Source organism: Equus quagga, chromosome 13 (genome assembly GCF_021613505.1).
Source record: "Equus quagga isolate Etosha38 chromosome 13, UCLA_HA_Equagga_1.0, whole genome shotgun sequence".
NCBI lineage: Eukaryota > Metazoa > Chordata > Mammalia > Perissodactyla > Equidae > Equus > Equus quagga.
The window spans coordinates 23101618-23119927 of NC_060279.1; the positions used below are offsets into that span (position 1 = coordinate 23101618).

General features: G+C 38.7%; 1 protein-coding gene across 2 annotated transcripts in view; it reads right to left on the reverse strand.

The window, feature by feature from the left end:
• The window catches only part of FLVCR1 (FLVCR heme transporter 1), a 36442-nt gene extending 19663 nt beyond the window's left edge, over positions 1 to 16779 (reverse strand). Inside the window, exons 1-4 of one of the 2 annotated variants that reach the window (XM_046683908.1) lie at positions 15836 to 16779; positions 11226 to 11370; positions 10597 to 10713; positions 4894 to 5034 (exon numbers count right to left, since the gene is read on the reverse strand). In XM_046683908.1, the coding sequence (XP_046539864.1) occupies positions 4894 to 5034; positions 10597 to 10713; positions 11226 to 11370; positions 15836 to 16573 (1141 nt within the window). In that variant the 5' untranslated portion in view covers positions 16574 to 16779. The remainder of the gene's footprint in view (positions 1 to 4893; positions 5035 to 10596; positions 10714 to 11225; positions 11371 to 15835) is intronic. The other variant, XM_046683909.1, reaches the window with a different exon arrangement.
• Positions 16780 to 18310: the final 1531 nt, after the last annotated feature.

Genomic DNA, 18310 nt, shown 5'->3' on the forward strand with positions numbered 1-18310 from the left:
AAAGAAAAAATACTAAGGGCAGCAAGGCAGAAGAAAATAACCTACAAAGGAACCCCTATCAGGCTTTCAGCAGATTTCTCAGCAGAAACCTTACAGGCTAGGAGAGAATGGAATGATGTATTCAAAATACTGAAAGAGAAAAAACTTTCACCCAAGAATATACTATCCAGCGAAACTATCCTTTGGATATGATGGAGGCGTAAAAGGTTTCCCAGATAAACAAAGCTGAAGGAGTTCATCACCACTAGACCTTCCTTACAGGAAATGATGAAAGAAGCCCTCATACCTGAAACACAAAGGCAAACGTTTACAAAACCTTGAACAAGGAGATAAATAGACCAATACAATCAGAAAAGTGCAGCTCTATATCAGAATAGGTCAGTAAACACTTAATTATAACATAAAAGACAAAGGGCAGGGAAGCATCAAAAATAACTATAAACACTTCAATTTAGTCACAAACACACAACACAGAAAAGAACAATTTGTGACAACAATAACTCAGAAAGGAAAGAGGAAAAGGTTGGAACCTAGTTAAGCTAACGGAGACAAGAGACTATCAGAAAATGGCCTGTCATCTACGAGATCTTTTATACAAACCTCATTGTAACCACCAAATGAAAAAATCAAAGCAGAGCCACAAATCATAAATAAAGAGAAAACTGAGAAAACCATCTCAAAAAACCACCAAACTGAAATGGCAGTCAGAAATACAAGGGGAAAAAAACATGGAAATATAGAACAACCAGAAAACAAGAGATAAAATGTCAGTATTAAGCCCTCATATATCAATAATGAGTCTAAATGTAAATGGATTTAATTCTCTAATCAAAAGACACAGAGTGGCTGGATGGATTAAAAAACAAGACCCAACAATATGCTGCCTCCAGGAAACACATCTCAGTTCTAAAGATAAACATGGGCTCAGAGTGAAGGGATGGAAGATGATATTCCAAGCAAATGGCAAGCAAAAGGAAGCAGGTATTGCCATACTTATATCAGACAAGCAGACTTCAAGATGAAAAAGACAATGAGAGACAAAGAGGGGCAATATATAATGATAAAAGCGACATTCCACCAAGAGGACCTAACACGAATATATATGCGCCTAGCACAGGAGCACCAGAGTATATAAAGCAACTATTAACAGACCTAAAAGGAGAAATTGACAGCAACACAATAATAGTAGGGGACCTCAACACCCCACTTATAACAATGGATAGATCATCCAGACAGAAAGTCAACAAGGAAACAGTGGCCTTAAATGAAATACTAAACCAGATGAACTTAGACAGATATAGAACATTCCATCCAAAACAGCAGAATCCATGTTCTTCTCAAGTGCACACAGAATATTCTCAAACACAGACCATATGTTGGGAAACAAGGCAAGCCTCAAAAAACTTAAGAAGACTGAAATCATATCAAGTATCTTTTCTGACCACAGCACCATAAAATTAGAAATCACTTACAAGATAAAGGCTAGAAAAGTCACAAATATGTAATCAACATGCTACTAAACAACTGCTGGATCAGTGAAATCAAAGGAGACATCAAAAAAAATACCTGGAGACAAAAATGAAAACATAACATACCAACTCTTATGGGATACAGCAAAAGTGGTTCTAAGAGGAAAATTTATGACAATACAGACCCACAGCAACAAAGAAGAAAAATCTCAAATAAGCACTCTTAAACTACACCTAACTGAAAACTAGAAAAAGAAGAACAAACAAAGTCCGCAGAAAGGGGAAAATAATAAAAATTAGTGCAGAAATAAATGAAATAGAAACTAAAAAAACAATTGAAAGACCCAATGAAACAAAAAGCTGGTTCTTTCAGAAGGTAAACAAAATTGACAAACCCTTAGCCAGACTTACTAAGAAAAAAAGAGAAAAGGCTCAGATATCTAAAATTAAAAGTGAAAGAGGAGAAATTACAACAGATACCACAGAAATACAAAGGATTATAAGAGAACACTATGAAAAATCAAATGCCAAGAAACTGGACAACCTAGAAGAAATGGATAAATTCTTAGACTCATACAACCTCCCAAAATTGAATCAATATGAAATAGAGAATCTGAATAGATCAATCACAAGTAAAGAAATGGCAACAGTAATCAAAAACTTCCCAAAAAACAAAAGTCCAGGACCAGATGGTTTCTCTGAAGAATTCTACCAAACATTCAAGGAAGAGTTAATACCTGTCCTTCTCAAAGTATTCAGGAAAACTGAAGAAGACAGAATGCTTCCTAATTCATTCTATGAAGCCAACATAACCCTGATACCAAAACCAGACAAGGACAACACAAAGGAAAATTACAGGCCAATATCACTGATGAACACAGGAGCAAAAGTCCTTACCAAAATACTGGCAAACTAAATACAGCAATACATTAAAAGGATCATATACCATGATCAAGTGGGATTTACACCAGGGACACAGGGATGGTTCAATATTTGCAAATCAATCAATGTGATGCACATTAACAAAATGAGGAGTAAAAATCACATGACCATCTTAATAGATGCAGAGAAAGCATCTGACAAGATCCAACATCCATTTATGATCAAAACTCCATAAAATGGGTACAGAAGGAAAGTACCTCAACATAATAAAGGCCATATATGACAAATGCATAGCCAACATCATACTCAACAGGGAAAAACTGAAACCATCCCTCTGAGAACAGGAACAAGACAAGGGTGCCCACTCTTAGCACTCCTATTCAACACAGTACTGGAGGTTTTGGCCAGGGCAATTAAGCAAGAAAAAGAAATAAGAGGTATCCAAATTTGAAAGGAAGAAGTAAAACTTCGCCTGTTTGTGGATGACATGATTCTATATATAGAAAACTCTAAAGAATCCACCAGAAAACTATTAAAAATAATCAACAATATTGCAGGGTACAAAATCAACTTATAAAAATCAGTTGCATGTCTGAGCCAGCCCTGACAGCCTAATGGTTAAAGTTTGGTGCTCTCACCACTTCGGCAGCCCGGGTTCATTTCCCAGTTGTCGGACCACACTACCAGTATGTTAGCTGCCATGCTGTGGTGGCGGCTCACAAAGAAGAACTATAAGGACTTACAACTGGGATATACAACCATGCACTGGGGCTTTACAAAAAATTAGCTGCATTTCTGCACACTAATAACAAACTAGCAGAAAGAAAAGTCAAGAACACAATCCCACTTACAATCACTACAAAAAGAATAAAATATCTAGGAATAAATTTAACCAAGAAGGTGAAAGACCTATACAATGAAATCTACAAGACATTATTGAAAGAAATTGAAGATATAAAGAAATGGAAAGATATTCCATGCTTATGGATTGGAAGTATAAACACAGTTAAAATGTCCATATTACCTAAAGCAATCCACAGATTCAATGCAAGGCCAGTCAGAATGCCAATGACATTCTTCACAGAAATACAACAAAGAATCCTAAAATTCATATGGAACAACAAAAGACCCCAAATAGCTAAGGCAATCCTGAGAAAAAAGAACAAAGCTGGAGGCACCACAATACCTGACTTAAAATATACTACAAAGCTATAGTAATCAATACAGCATACTACTGGCACAAAAACAGACACACACAACAATGCAACAGAATTGAAAGCCCAGAAATAAAACCACACATCTACTGACAGCTAATGTTCAACAAAGGAGCCAAGAACATACAATGGAGAAAGGAAAGTCTCTTCAATAAATGGTGCTAGGAAAATTGGACAGCCAGATGCAAAACAATAAAAGTAGACCATTATCTTACACCATGCACAAAAATAAACAAATAGGATAACATCAGACTAAAAAGCTTCTGCAAGGCAAAGGAAACCATGAACAAAATGAAAAGACAACCCACCAAATGGGAGAAAATATTTGCAAATCATATATCCGAGAAGGGGTTAATTTCCATAATATATAAAGAACTCATACAACTCAACAACAAAAGAAACAAACAACTCAATCAAAAAATAGGCAGAGGATAGGAAGAGACATTTTTCCAAAGAGATACCGATGGCCAACAGGCACCTGAAAAGGTGTTCAACATTAGTATTAGGGAAATGCAAACCAAAACTACAATGAGATATCACCTTACACCTGTCAGAATGGCTATAATTACCAAGAAAAAACAGCAAATGTTAAAGAGGATGTGGAGAAAAGGGAACCCTCAACCACTGCTGGTGGAATGAAAACTGATGCAGTCACTATGGAAAACAGTATGGAGGTTTCCCAAAATATTAAAAATACAAATACCATACGATCCAGCTATCCCACTACTGGATATTTATCCAAAGAACATGAAATTGACAATTCCAAGAGATTTATGCACCCCTATGTTCAATGCAGCATTATTCACAATAGCCAAGATGTGGAAGCAACCCAAGTGCCCATCAACAGATGAATGGATGAAGAAGATATGGTGTATATACACACAATGGGACACCACTCAGCTATAAAAAGACAAAATCGTCCCATTTGCAGCAACATGGATGGACCTTAAGGGTATTACGTTAAGGTTATTACGTGAAATAAGCCAGACAGAGAAAGACAAACACCATATGATTTCACTTCTATGTGAAAGATGAACAAACACATGGATAAAGAAAACAGATTAGTGGTTACCAGAGGGGAAGGGGGTCGAGGAGTGGGCAAAAGGGGTAAAGGGGCACATAAGTATGGTCATGGACAAAATTAAACTACTGGTGGTGAGGATGATGCAGTCTATACAGAAACCGATATAGAGTAATGTACACCTGAAATTACATAATGTTATAAACCAATATGACCTCAGAAAAAACCCAACTAGATTAAATGAGAAGAATTTACAACACTTAAAGGTTTATATAGACAACAAAGAAAATAAAAGAAAACCACTTACCATAAGTAATCAATAGAAGGACAAAAGGAATGTTTTTAAATAGGTTTCTTATTGATTTCTCATAGGAGTACTCTTCAGGGGAACTGTCTTGGATTGCTGCTTGAGCCTGACTTGGTGGATACTGAGGTTTTTCTTTGAATGCTGGAAACATACAGAAAAAGGCAATTAAATATATGTATCTTCCTCAGTGAGCAGATTAAATTCACTTTAAGTTTAAAGAGGTAGTGAATGTCTTTTATAGTGAAGCTTTTCATTTTCACTAATTTCTAAATGAAGAATAGTTTGGCATTATCATCTCAGTCCTCTGAAACTGACTAAGACACAGAGATTTGGCCAATTCGCACAACTGAATAGCAAAACCAGCAATATTATGTCACAACATTGCCCGCTGATTATTCCATTTTTAGTTATGCAAGATCAATTTTGATTATATTAAGTATTCAACAATTGTATTTTTAAATTTAGTTCAGTTTATAAGTAGAGGTAACATCAGATATGAGCAAGCCAATGTATTATTGAACTTTTAGAAGACTGTCTTTAGTAGTTATATTCTTGATATTTGATATAGTTTATCATCTGATCCAATAATACTTTTAGAACTGAAAAAGTCGAGGTGGATTCATGGGAGCAGAACTAGGTGTTTCTTGCTGACTCACTCTAGCTGCATATGGAAAATCTAGGTGTAGAGCTGAGTGATACAAAAGGCGATATATGGTTTCCAATACTGTAAGTTCTAGCACTTCCGATTTTTATGGAGTTACAGATCTCACAGCCTTCTCAGCCAGACATTTAGAGACTGCTCTTTTGATGGGCAGGGAAGGATCTACCAACTTCCTGTAACACATGGCTAGAGAGATTTCTGTAGGTTTAGGCAAGTCAGACGTCAAGACTACTCGAGAAAGAGTTAAACTGCTAAAATTTGGTACATCAAAATTAAAATCTAGTTTGAGTAATGACTCAAAAATTTAAACTAAAATAGATGGAAAAATACTGTATTTCATTGACTCTAAGATGCTCTGATGCTGGCACTCGATGATCTTGCCAGGTATTAAGAGAAGGCTTCTATATAACCATGCCTCAATTGCCACCAATGTTACATGCCATTAATTTTTCTTTATTGTAGTAAGAACACTTAACATGAAATCTATCGTCTTAATAAATTTTCAAGTGCACAATACAGTATTAACTATAAGCATAATATTGTACAGCAGATCTCTAGAACTTAATCATCTTAGATGCTACTGATTATTAAAGTCATCTCAATTTCAGAGATTTCATGAAAAAAATGTACACTTTAGGAAAAGGCGAAAGATTTATACGATCTGAAGAGAAACCAGAGTATAAATGTACACTTTAGAATCCATGAAATAGGGTAAATTCAAAAACTGAAAAAGAAGGTAAATGGATTCATAAAAAAGTAATATTTTCTAAAAGATCAGAATTTCTTCTTTCTCTTTCTCTTTTTTACAGTGGCTATTTCTTCCAACAAGGAAGGCACGCTTTGTAGTCTGAAAGTGGGCTAGATCTGATGGACCTGGCTGTCAATCATAATCATGTAGAAATTTAAAAATAATACAGATTTTGACATTCTACCCAAAGCTCAATGAATCAGAACCTCCAGAATGGAACCTGAGAATCTGTATTAAACACAAAACCCGAAATGCTATCAATACCCAGCAGGGTTTGAAAATCATTGCGAAAGAAATGATCCTTAAAACTTCCATATGAAACTTCCATATCAAACCATAATTCTCTAATTCTCCTGTTTGCTGCTAATAAAAAAATTAAACTTCTTTGCTCACCAAAACATTGATTAATTATGATTTAACTAAAACTTATCAAAGTAAACCAACTTCTATTTTTATAGGTCTCACAACTAATTCATGAGGAGACATAATTCATAAATATTTACTTTTTAATATTCTTACATTGGAGGACTGGTAGACATAAAATATTTAAGTTCTTGCAACTCCTCCTCTTCCTTTCACCCTATCTGCTCCTTGGACTGTTGAGGACGTCTGCTGTCCTTTCCTGAAAGTCACTTTGTGTCCTAGTTAAGATAGAAAGCTCTCTCTTTTTATTAATGTTGGTAATACAGAACTCATACAGTTGTAAAACAAAGCTTCAGAATGTAAAGCTATGCTTACACGGTACTCATGGGTATTCAATGAGTCTCTTACTTAGGTTTTTACTCACTATGGTAAAATAAGTCTAAATGGTTTGGATGTAAACTCAAATGCAAAATGAAAACAATTCTTACTAGTCTTTAACTCTACTAGATTTATTTTCTAAAAACCAGTGTTATCTTTTAGTTTCAGGTAGTCAACTGCCCTTTGAGCAAAATCAGGCCTGTGTCTGCCACCAACACAATATGATAAAAGTTGGGCTTAAGTCTACATGAAGAAAAAGAGGAACAAGAAAACCACTGGTCTATGACCCTGGTTACGCTGCACTGCTCCTTTCAAAGAATGAAACACGGCTTCTTCTTTCTCCTTTGAAACTGAAAAACAATAGCCTTCTGCCTTCTTTTCTCCCCACTAAAAACCTGTGCCAACAAAATAACTATCAAAGCAGTTATTCCCTGCCCCTGGCAACAGGCATATAAAGTAGCCAAAGGACTTTTGGGCACCACAGTCAAACTTTTTCTCCCATGATAAAAAAAGTAGCAAATCTATTGCTGTTTAGGACCACTTCTACTTTTTGAAATTAGACTATGACATTATCTTTTGATTTTATCATTTGTCCCTGCGGTTCAAGCAAACGTCACACATACTAATTTATTATAAGACAAATAGAAGTTTAAATCCTGGCTCTGCCTCATTTCGCTGTATGACTCTGAAGAAGACAATTCCTTCCTCTCGACTACAGCTTTCTCATCCATAAAATGGAAATAACAACAACAAGCTGCTATGAGGATTACATGATGTAATGTAAAACAATTTTGTAATTATTGAGTGAACACAAAGTACATTGTCTGTTTTGAGGAACAGTTATTTCTTAAAATCAGAGACTATCTCAGGGACTTGAAATTCTGATAAATTAAGTAAAATGTATTTTTGTTAAAACTTTACAATAGTAGCCTATACACAGATATCCTGAATATAAGAAGCAAAGTAAAACTATGCACACATGTTCTACACTCACATGTGTAAGTACCTTAATATTAAATATTCTGACTGCCACTACTTTTGGTTTCTGTCATGCACTCACTGTAGAGAACCAGGATGGTAAGGATTTTACTTGATACACCTAAGTGATGTAGTTTACTGCTCTGCTGCACAAGAATAGCTTTCAAATATAACATTACCACTCATACAAGAGGAATTTGAATTGAAATAAAAAATAAGGCTAAGTAAAAGTTAAAACGATGTATTTTTATATAAAACATTTTCTATATGGAGTTAGATTGCCAAGCCTCAAATCTCATTTTCAGTATTTACTAACTGTGATCATGGGTATATTAAATTTATTTAAATTCTGGCTCCAGTTTCCTCATCTATAAAATGGGAATGATAATAATATTACTGTAAGTTAATTGAGATACAGCATGTAGTGTGTCTTTAAACATGTTTGGTGGGGCTGGCCTGGTTGCACAGTGGTTAGGTTCATGCACTCTACTTTGGTTATCCAGGGTTCACAGGTTTGGATCCCGGGCACAGACCTACACACTGCTTGTCAAGCCATGCTGCAACAGTGTCCCATACACAAAATAGAGGAAGATTGGCATGGACGTTAGCACAGCAACAATCTTTCTCAAGCAAAAAAGAGAAAGATTGGCAACAGATGTTAGCTAAGGGCCAATCTTCTTCACCAAAACAAGACAAAACATGTTTGGTATATATCAATTAAATGCTAAGGGCTATAATAGTGTTCTCTGAATAAGAACAGAGTATTAGTGTGAAATTCAGTGGAAGGCATGGGTTAATTCCTAGAAATGCTAGATGGATCATACTCACATGTAAGCTCCATGAGGGAGAGGAATAGCGTTACATGACATGAACCTTCAAGACAGTATTTTAGGAAGACTGCTGAACACCAATTTAGTATATGTCATCTTGCTGAAAGCATCAGCAAAACTAAACTATTTTAGAAGATCTGGTTGGGCTTCCAAAGTATTTATCAGTAGAATTTAGAGGAAAGTAGCACTGTGTCCCAGTAATTTTGGTCCTTTAAGTAAGTACAGATTTTTTAAAAATCCACATTTTCCTCAATAGCAAACATTTGGATATGAGGAAAATAGGTAAATTTTTTATTTAAATGTCACAATTTTCAACCTAAGACTTCCATATCACAACTGAGTATTATCTTACTTTTATACTAAGCTTAGTATCATAAGATTAAGATTATAGGCTGCCAAGCAAAACTTGACAATGAGCTCTTTTTTCCTATTCCATTTCCATTCTTCTTTTTCCCCATTTCCATTTCCACCATCTACCCATATGCCATGAGTACATAAATATGTAATTACATACATAAATAGCTCTCTCAATTTCTCCAATAACACAGGGTGATAAGCGAATGGTCACACCTATTATCATTTTCCCCCTCCTCTGACAACTAATTTTATATTTGTAGCATCTCATATATATACTTTTAAACACATATATAATTTCATATCTTTACATATCTTATATACAATCTACTACTCTCTCACTTCTTTTTTTTTAAAAGATTTTATTTTTTCCTTTTTCTCCCCAAAGCCCCCTGGTACATAGTTGTGTATTTTTAGTTGTGTGTGTCCTTCTAGTTGTGGCATGTGGGATGCTGCCTCAGCATGGCTTGATGAGCGGTGCCATGTCCGCACCCAGGATCCAAACCAGTGAAACCCTGGGCCACCAAAGCGGAGTATGTGAACTTAACCACTAGGCCACGGGGCCAGCCCCTCACTTCTTTCAAAGAGACACACAATTAAAGACAATTAAAAAAAACGCAAACCACAATTTATGTGAAGATATAAGGAAACAGAATTTTATACTTTAAAAATCCCTATTGCTAATAAAAGGTCCGTTTATGCAAAATCCATATAAACTCTATTTCATATTTCATCTATGACTACCAGAAAAGCAGACTTAAGAGTTTGTTTTTAAAAAATATATAATTTCTCTTAAAACTTTGTTAAACTGCTAAAATATTACAGGGTTAATTTTTTCTTTTTCAGTAGCCTCTACACAACAAATATGCCACTCTCAGACTAATTAAGGACATAAAACCAACCATAAGGAGATTGGACACGTCAGAATATATGCTACCAAGAGAACATTTGCTCATTATCTTAAACAAAATTAAATATGTGGCTGAGCTTCCTGTACCTGGATCCTGCAGTCCATCTACAAAGGCAGTCTCTATTGAAACACTCCATAGTCTTCAGCACACATTTCTTTGAAAACTGAGGATTTCATATCTGGAGATCATAAAACTTGAATTTTTCATTACTAGTATAGCCATGGTAAAAATTAATACACAAATTTTAAAACTCCAGCTATAATGCAGTTTAACTGTAAATTTTAATGATTAAAAGACGGCCTTTCCACTTTATAATTCCTTTCCTCTTCAAATCAATTTAAGATAAACTGAGTGCCTAATGGGCAATATTATAGTTATGTTAGCAGCTATATTACTTAAATAAACCTTACCTATCCTTTTCCCTGAAATCAAAATTGTTTCCCATTAAAAATAAACTTTAAAAAGCAGACCTTCCCAAACCTTCTTCCAAACTGATGATGGCTGCTTGCAGCTGATTCTGACTGACTGCTTCAAGAGACAGGCCCAGACGAGAGGACTCAGTGACGAATGGTGGCAGCAGTGCTTTGCTGGAGTGGCCTAACAAGTAGACAGTTGCCACAGTTTGAAATTCTGCTGAACAGCTTGCTGCTGCCCAGGGTCATTCACTGGTCAACATTTTCAGATCCAGTTAATTGTTAAGTTAGGGATCCTTGGAAGGATTTCCATTAAAATGAAAGTTGTAGCCTATTATCATCATTTCAAAGCATGACAAGAACTTGTTCCTGGCTAGGTTAGCAGAGGAATATGCAGAGAGGAGGCAGGTAATATGTTTGAAACCAAGAGTTATCAGAGAAGAAAAGTTAGTAGGGAGATAAATGAAATGAATTAGTCTTCAAACCCTTTACAATACTGAAACAGATGTAGTGGACCATAACATATCGCTAGGGTTGTAGCATTCATTACCTGAACAAGACAGTGCACAGCGAGAATGAAACAAGCAAATGGCCTTCAAGGTATTATCATTAAGAATTTCAGGGTTGGTTATCTTTATTTTCATATGTTTGTCATGCATTTATCTATGTAAACTTCAGGGAAAATAATTCACTTACCAATTATTGCCAAAATAAATAAAAGTGTGGCAACAGCTGACGTTCCATAAAACATGGTACTGATATTACAAGCCAGAAGATCTGTGTTATTCTGTGTGTTGGGCACTAAAACAGGTGGTAGCAAAAAGCCAACTGCAGTTCCAAGCTGTAAAACAAACAGTCCTGTTAAGAGCTATTATTATAAGAGAAAAAAAGTACATACTGGCAATTAACACAACGTAAGAAGACAGCTAGCGTATGTAAGGTGCTTTTGTAAACTTTAAAGCACCATCTTCTAATGTCTCTACTACTATGGTACTGTTAAAGGGAAACTGCTGACAAATGTCTTCCCTATTCAACAAACATTTACTGAGCTCCTGCTATCTGAATCATGCTGCGAAAAGTTGTGTGAGATACAGTACCTACCCTTTAGATGCTTACAATCAAAAAAGGGAATAAGAATATGCAATATAAGGCTGAGAAAGACAATCTATAGAATGGAAGAAAATATTTGCAAATCACATATCTGGTAAGATTTACTATCCAGAATATATAAAGAACTCTTACAATTCAATGATGAAGAGACAAACATCCCAACTCAAAAATGGGCAAAGGACTCAGACAGTTCTCCAAAGATATACAAATGTCTAACAAGCATGTGAAAAAATTCTCAATATCATTAACCATTAGGGAAATGCAAATCAAAACCACAATGAGATACCACTCCATAACCCCTAGGATGGCTATAATAAAAATGTTTAAAAAATTAAAAAACAGAAAATAAGTATTGGCAAGGATGTAGAGAAACAGGAACCCTTGCACACTGCTAGTGGGAGTGTAAAATAGTGCAGCCCCTGTGGATAACAGTTTAGCAGTTCCTTAAAAAGTTACACAAAAAATTACCATATGACCTAGCAATTCCAGTCCTAGGTATATAACCAAGAAACTGAAACAGGTATTCAAACAAATATTGAATACTGTACACGAATATTCATAGCAGTCCTATTCACAATAGCCAAAAGGTACAAACAACCCAAATGTCCATCAAAAGATGAATGGATAAACAAACTGTGGTACATCTCTGCAATAAAATTTTATTCAGTCATGAAAAGAATGATGTACTGATACATGCTACAACATGGGTGAACTTTGAAATCATGCTAAGTGAAAGAAGCCAGACACAAAAGGCCACCTATTATATGACTGCCTTTGTATGAAATGTCTAGCATAGGTAAATCCATAGAGAGGAAAAGCAGATTAGTGATTGCCAGAGGCTAGAGGGAGGGAGGAATGAGGAGTGACTGCTTAATGGGTACTGGGTCTTCTTTGAAGGTAGATGAAAATGTTTTGGAACTAGAGGTGATGGTTGTACAACACTGGGAATGTACTAAGTGCCACTGAGCTGTATGCTTTAAAATGGTTACTTTCATGTTATATGAATTTCATCTCAGTAAGAAAAAAATAGAGCTGAATATGATAATCTCAAGAGAAATAAAATCAATATATTAAAGGAGGTTCAATGGAGAGAGAGATCAGATTCTTTGGAAGAGCGGAGGAAAAGAAAAAGGCACCAAGATTGGTTTCAAGGAGGCTGAGGCAGAGATAGTAACAAGTATTTCATTTGCTCCCTTACAAAAAGTTGGAAAGAGGCAATTAATCAGGTAATTAAAAGTGACTGTAGTTAAGTACAATACTGTGATGGAGAGGTAGAGGGTGCCAACTGGGGAGATGATGTAATTTATCATCCAAACAGGAACACTGTTCAGAGTGAAAAGGACTCCATCAGTAATTATGCTATATTGACTCGAGACTATTCCAGGCAAACTGGAACTCAAGGTCACCCCAGCTGAGACAGTACTTTGGAGGAGCACTTTGTGTAGACTTTGGGTTTGGGAAAAGTTTCTGGAGAAGCAAAGATCTAAATAAGAAATTGGAGTTAGCCAAGCGAAGTAGAAGTGTTCCCAACCAAAGGGACATCATGTACAAAGGCGAGGAAGAAGACAACATGACCTTGTGAGAAACTGTAAGTAGTGCACAGTCCCCCTCAGAGCAGAGAAAGAGTCCGTCTGCAGAATTAGGGGTGTGGAGAGAGGTGAAGCTGAGTAGTTGGCAGGAGGCAGATCTGGAGGGTCTCACATTGTCACATTAGAGAGTCTGGATTTTATCCTAAGGGCAATGGAAGCCACCACAGGGGGCAAGAGACTGCCCTGGACAGATTTGCACATTAGAAAGACCACACTGGATGAGTTTAGAGAATGGAGGGAAGAGGGTGAGAGCTGCAGCAAGGAAGGTCAGTTAGCAACCTCTAGGTGACAGCTGGGGTTACCCAAAGCTAAGAAACTGGCAGTAGAGATGAAGAAAAATGAGTAGGAGACAAGGTAAATTTTAAGTGGTGGGTTTGTATGGGATATTCTAGCGGAAATATCCAGCTGGCCAGCATCTGAGTCTGAAGCTCATTCATTTATTCAACAAATTTTCATGGAGAATCTAGAATGTGCCAGGCATTGTAATAAATGCTGGCGAAACAGCTGTGTACATTCAAACCACATGCCTATTTTCATGAAACTTACAATCTAATGGCAAGGATGGGGGATGAGCAATAAATAATAATTAACGTATAAACATATAAATATATGGGAGACAGTGATAAGAGCTACAAGGAGAATCAAAGTATAATGATATAATAAGAGAGTGACTAGGCAACTCTAAACAGGATCATCAAGAAATGCCACTGAATGATATTTAAACTGAAAGGTGAACGACAATAAGGACATAATAATGTGATCCTAGAAGGAAGAACATTCCAGGCAGAAAGAATGTTTCTGCAAATACAAGCTTAATGTTGTTTAAGGAACCAAACAAGACATATCAGTTAAGATTTTGTAAGCCAGAGTAACAAGTTTAGATTTTAAGTAGTATGGTAACCCACTGGGAAGTTCAAAGCAGGGCAATGACATGATCTGATCTATGTTTTAAAAGGTTCTCTCAGGTTAGAGATTTGGCAGTATGGATGTGTAGTTAAAAGCCAGGATTCAGGAATCAGACAGAAATGAATGTGCATGCTGCCTCTAATTAGCTGTGTGACTTTGGAAATTAATTTCATCCCTCCAAGTCTCACTTTCTGTATCTATAAAACTGGGAGACTAATAGTTCCTACCCTACATTATTAAATTAAATGACACAATGCCTGTAAAGTATTTAGCATGGTGCCAGGTTCTTAGTGAGTGCTCAATAATGCTGAATATTATTATGGATGATTATTCTATAGTCTAGGCTGAAGATGCATACTTGGTGGTTATGAGCAAGTGCACAGCTACTGGAGTCAAGGAAGGATTAGGGAGAAACTCTTAGGGAGAATTAGGAAGGCCCAGAGGTGTGCTGAGTCAGTTAGAAGGAAATCTGCCTAAGAGAAAACATTTCCATTTATTATCCATGAAATAGATGATCCATAGATACGGAATTGATAATATTTCTGTTATGCTCAATGAATGTTAATCTTGAACATAATTTAGTAAATGTAAACTACTTTAAGAAAGCAGTTCATATCCAAACATGCAGAAGCAACCAACTAAAATATCAGTCACAAATTATTTTGGATTCACAATATTTCGAGCTATCGTTTCGTCTGTACTTTTAAAGAAAGGAAATAAATATAAAGCAATAAGCACACAGAGTTTGTCTTTTTATGGATTTTAAACAAATCTTGTGATGTTGCAACACTATTAGACCAAAAGTAAGACTAACATTCTTTTGTTACATAGCTACATGTAGTAACATATGAATAGAGAGAGGTTATGTTTTTGGTATACAGATTTTTAACTAGATTCTCCTCAAGCTGAAAGAGCACTCAATACAATTTACATAAAATATTATAGACTCCATATGCAAAATTTAAATTACAATAATCAGTTTGCAATTTAAAAAAAACACGGAAACCATTCTACCTAGTAATGCTAGTGACATGCTAATGGAATTTGAACCTATGGTGTTCCGAAAGACTAGGAAGCACCTTAATACAGGCTTGGCAAAATAAGCCACCCTTTCACAGTGGATTCCATGATGTGTGATTTGTCTTGCATTTTCTTACTGTTAATAATTGGTAATTGGACTCAGCAATGCTGTGAGGCCTTATCCCTAGAACGTTTATTTAGCAGTCATTTATAAGTGTCTGTCATGCACCAGGGACCCTGCTGACCGCTAATACATAAAATTAAACGGGCTGTACACATTGACCACTCAAAATGAGAACAAATTTCCCAGAATCCAACACCTTCCTTTTGCAAAGAATACAGTGGTGACAAAAATAATACCTATCCTAGTCTCATTCATTACTGCAATGACAGTTTTTCTATGATGTGAGGCATTTATAGGCTAAAACAGTTATTTTACAGGTAATTCTCAAAGATGACAAGAGGGTCACTTTAAACTGGTTTTGAAAGTTCTCTCCTTACAAATAAATCAAAAACCCTCTTTAATCCAAGACTGCCTCCTCTCTTGTGACTACTCACCTCCTCTCCTTCATTTATGGACAAATGCCTCCTGAGGGTCTATCCATACGCCTAGCTCTCATAGCCTACGATTTCTCCTGGTCCTCTAAGGATCCGATTTTCATCTATCACCCTAGTCCTTACCTGATTGCCTAGCACGGCGGTGGCACAAGCTGTGGACACCTCCTTGGGCCCAAACCACACTGAGGCGATGCGAGAGGGTAGGCCCAGGATGAACACCTGGGCCACGGAGCACAGGCACTGACCCAGCATGGTGACCCAAAAGAGATGCTGCTGCACACTGCCGCACTTGACCCAGGCGCCCAGGCAGTTGAGGCCGGAGCCCAGCAGGGCGGTGAGCCGCAGGCCTCTGGTGTCCAGTAGCCAGGTGGCCGGGAAGATGAGGGGCACATAGGCCAGCATGTACACCATGGACAGCCAGTCGACGTGCAGCGAGGAGACGCCGTAGAAACCCTCGAAGACGTTGCTGATGATGCTGTACTGGATCCACTGAAAGGCGTTCACCAGCGAGTACAGGCTGAAGATCAGGAGCACCACAAAGCGCCGCGGCGACAGCGCCGTCCGCGACATCCGGGGGTCCTCGGCGCACGGGGTCTCCTCCCCGGGGCCCTTGGGCAGCAGCCGGACCTGGGTCTCCTCCTCCGGGGCCAGCGGAGACTGTGGCCTGCCCAGGGCTCCCAAGGCGGCCGCGGGGCTGTCCGGAGGGACCCCATTCAGGGCCAGAAAGCCGGCTTTGGGCCCGTTCTGCGGCTCCGCGTTCACCTTCCCGGCGGGCGCGTCCCCAGGGACCAGGAGGTATCCTTTCGTGGGCGGGTGCGCGGCCGCCACCGCCGTCCCCTCCTCATCGTCCGGCCGCGCCATGTCCCCGGGCACCCGGCGCCGCCTCGCGCCCCGCTCTCCTACCCCGCCTGGCACCCCCGGCCCGGGACCTGCCGCCCTCCCTGCACCCCAAGCCAACCCCTTGGCCCACTGCTCCTGCAACCCTTTCCGCCGCCGAGTGAGCCCGGGCGTGAGCCACAAAACGCAGCTCAGGTTGCCCGGTTCCGCAAACCAAGTCTTCCTCACGCGTGGCGGAGCCGGCAGTCACCCCGCGCCAGGCCCCGCCCCAGGAGCGTTGAGGCACCGCGCGGTGCCCACCAGCCAATCAGAGGGCACCTTCCCCCGGCGTGGGAGCCAATCGGGAGCTCCCTGGGGGGAGGAGCGGGAGCAAGTTGCCGGGAAGCGGAGGCGGGAGCGGGGAGGTAGGAGGTGCGGGGGAGGGGATGGCTGGGTTCGGGGTGCTCCTGGGAAGCGTGCGGTAGCGTCGTGTCCCGGCGCTGGGCGAACGGGAGGCGGCCCGCGGATTGGAGAACTCGGAGAAACAAGAGAACAGAGGCGGCCATCACCCTCTCCACGCAGAGGGGCGCCCTGGGGCTGGGCCAACTCGAGGGTGGAGGATGAATTTGACCTCTAGCCCCAGCACAGCTGTCCGTCAAGGTCTTTAGAGCAGACAGGACCACGTCTCATAAATTCTTGCTATCTCGGCAGAGGAAAAAAGCAGTAGAAAGCGTTCCAATCCAGATAAAGAGATTTCATCAGAGATCTGCCCTTGTGAAGTTGGAATCCCCCCACCCCCGCGCCGCTGACGAAGAGGCGAGTGAGAGGTGTTGCGCCGGAGCAGACCGTGTCGCTCGGCATTCTGCCTTGGACCACCGCCTGTTGTTAGTATTTACTGGGCACGCGCATTCGGTGGGTTCCAGCTACCAAACTTGTTTTGAATGGTATGTGCCAAACACTGTCATAGGCTCTGGGGAATGAAAAACAAAAATGAGACATAGTCCCTGCCCTCACAAGTCCCTTGTAAATCTTCCTGGACTAGAGAAAAAGCCAGCCTTGCTACTTCTTGGGAAACTAAATCCGAAAAAGAAAAAAAGACTCCAAATATTCATTATTAAAGTGAAATTGAGACTAGGGGTATCTCACTATGGATTTAGTCTAAAGTGCTGCTATCTAGAACCCTAAAACCCTGTATACCTTCTTTTTATTGCCTCATTATTATTTTGGTCATGTATAAAAATATATCCTATACCTCTCAGTACAGGTGAAATGTTACATAATCCTATACTTTAAGGAATATGTGTATTTTAATGCCTTCCTTGGCTACCGTATATACATTGCCACACGCCCCCTCCCGTTGCCCCTTCCCTGCTTTATTTTTCTTCTTAGCGCTTACGTTATGTAAAGTGGCCTATATTTTACTTCATTTTTTTCTGGTTATTTTCTCCCTCCCCATAGAATGTAAGCTCCACGAGGGCAGGGCCGAAAGTTTTGCTGTTTTTTGCTGCTGCTGCTGTGTTCTGAGAACTTGAAACAGTACCTAACACACATGTTCAATAAATATTTACTGAATTCAGCTAACAAGCATTGAATTACTATTGAATATTTTCAATAATTACTTGCTTTGTAAATGAATCCCATTTCTTTTTTTAAAAAACCTTGTAGATTTCCCCTGCAAATACGATTTCCTAAGCCTTGATTTAGGTATTATTTCAGATTAATGAGCGATGTTCTCTGAATGAACAAACAAATCATGTGGAATCCAAAGGATTTCAGTTTTAG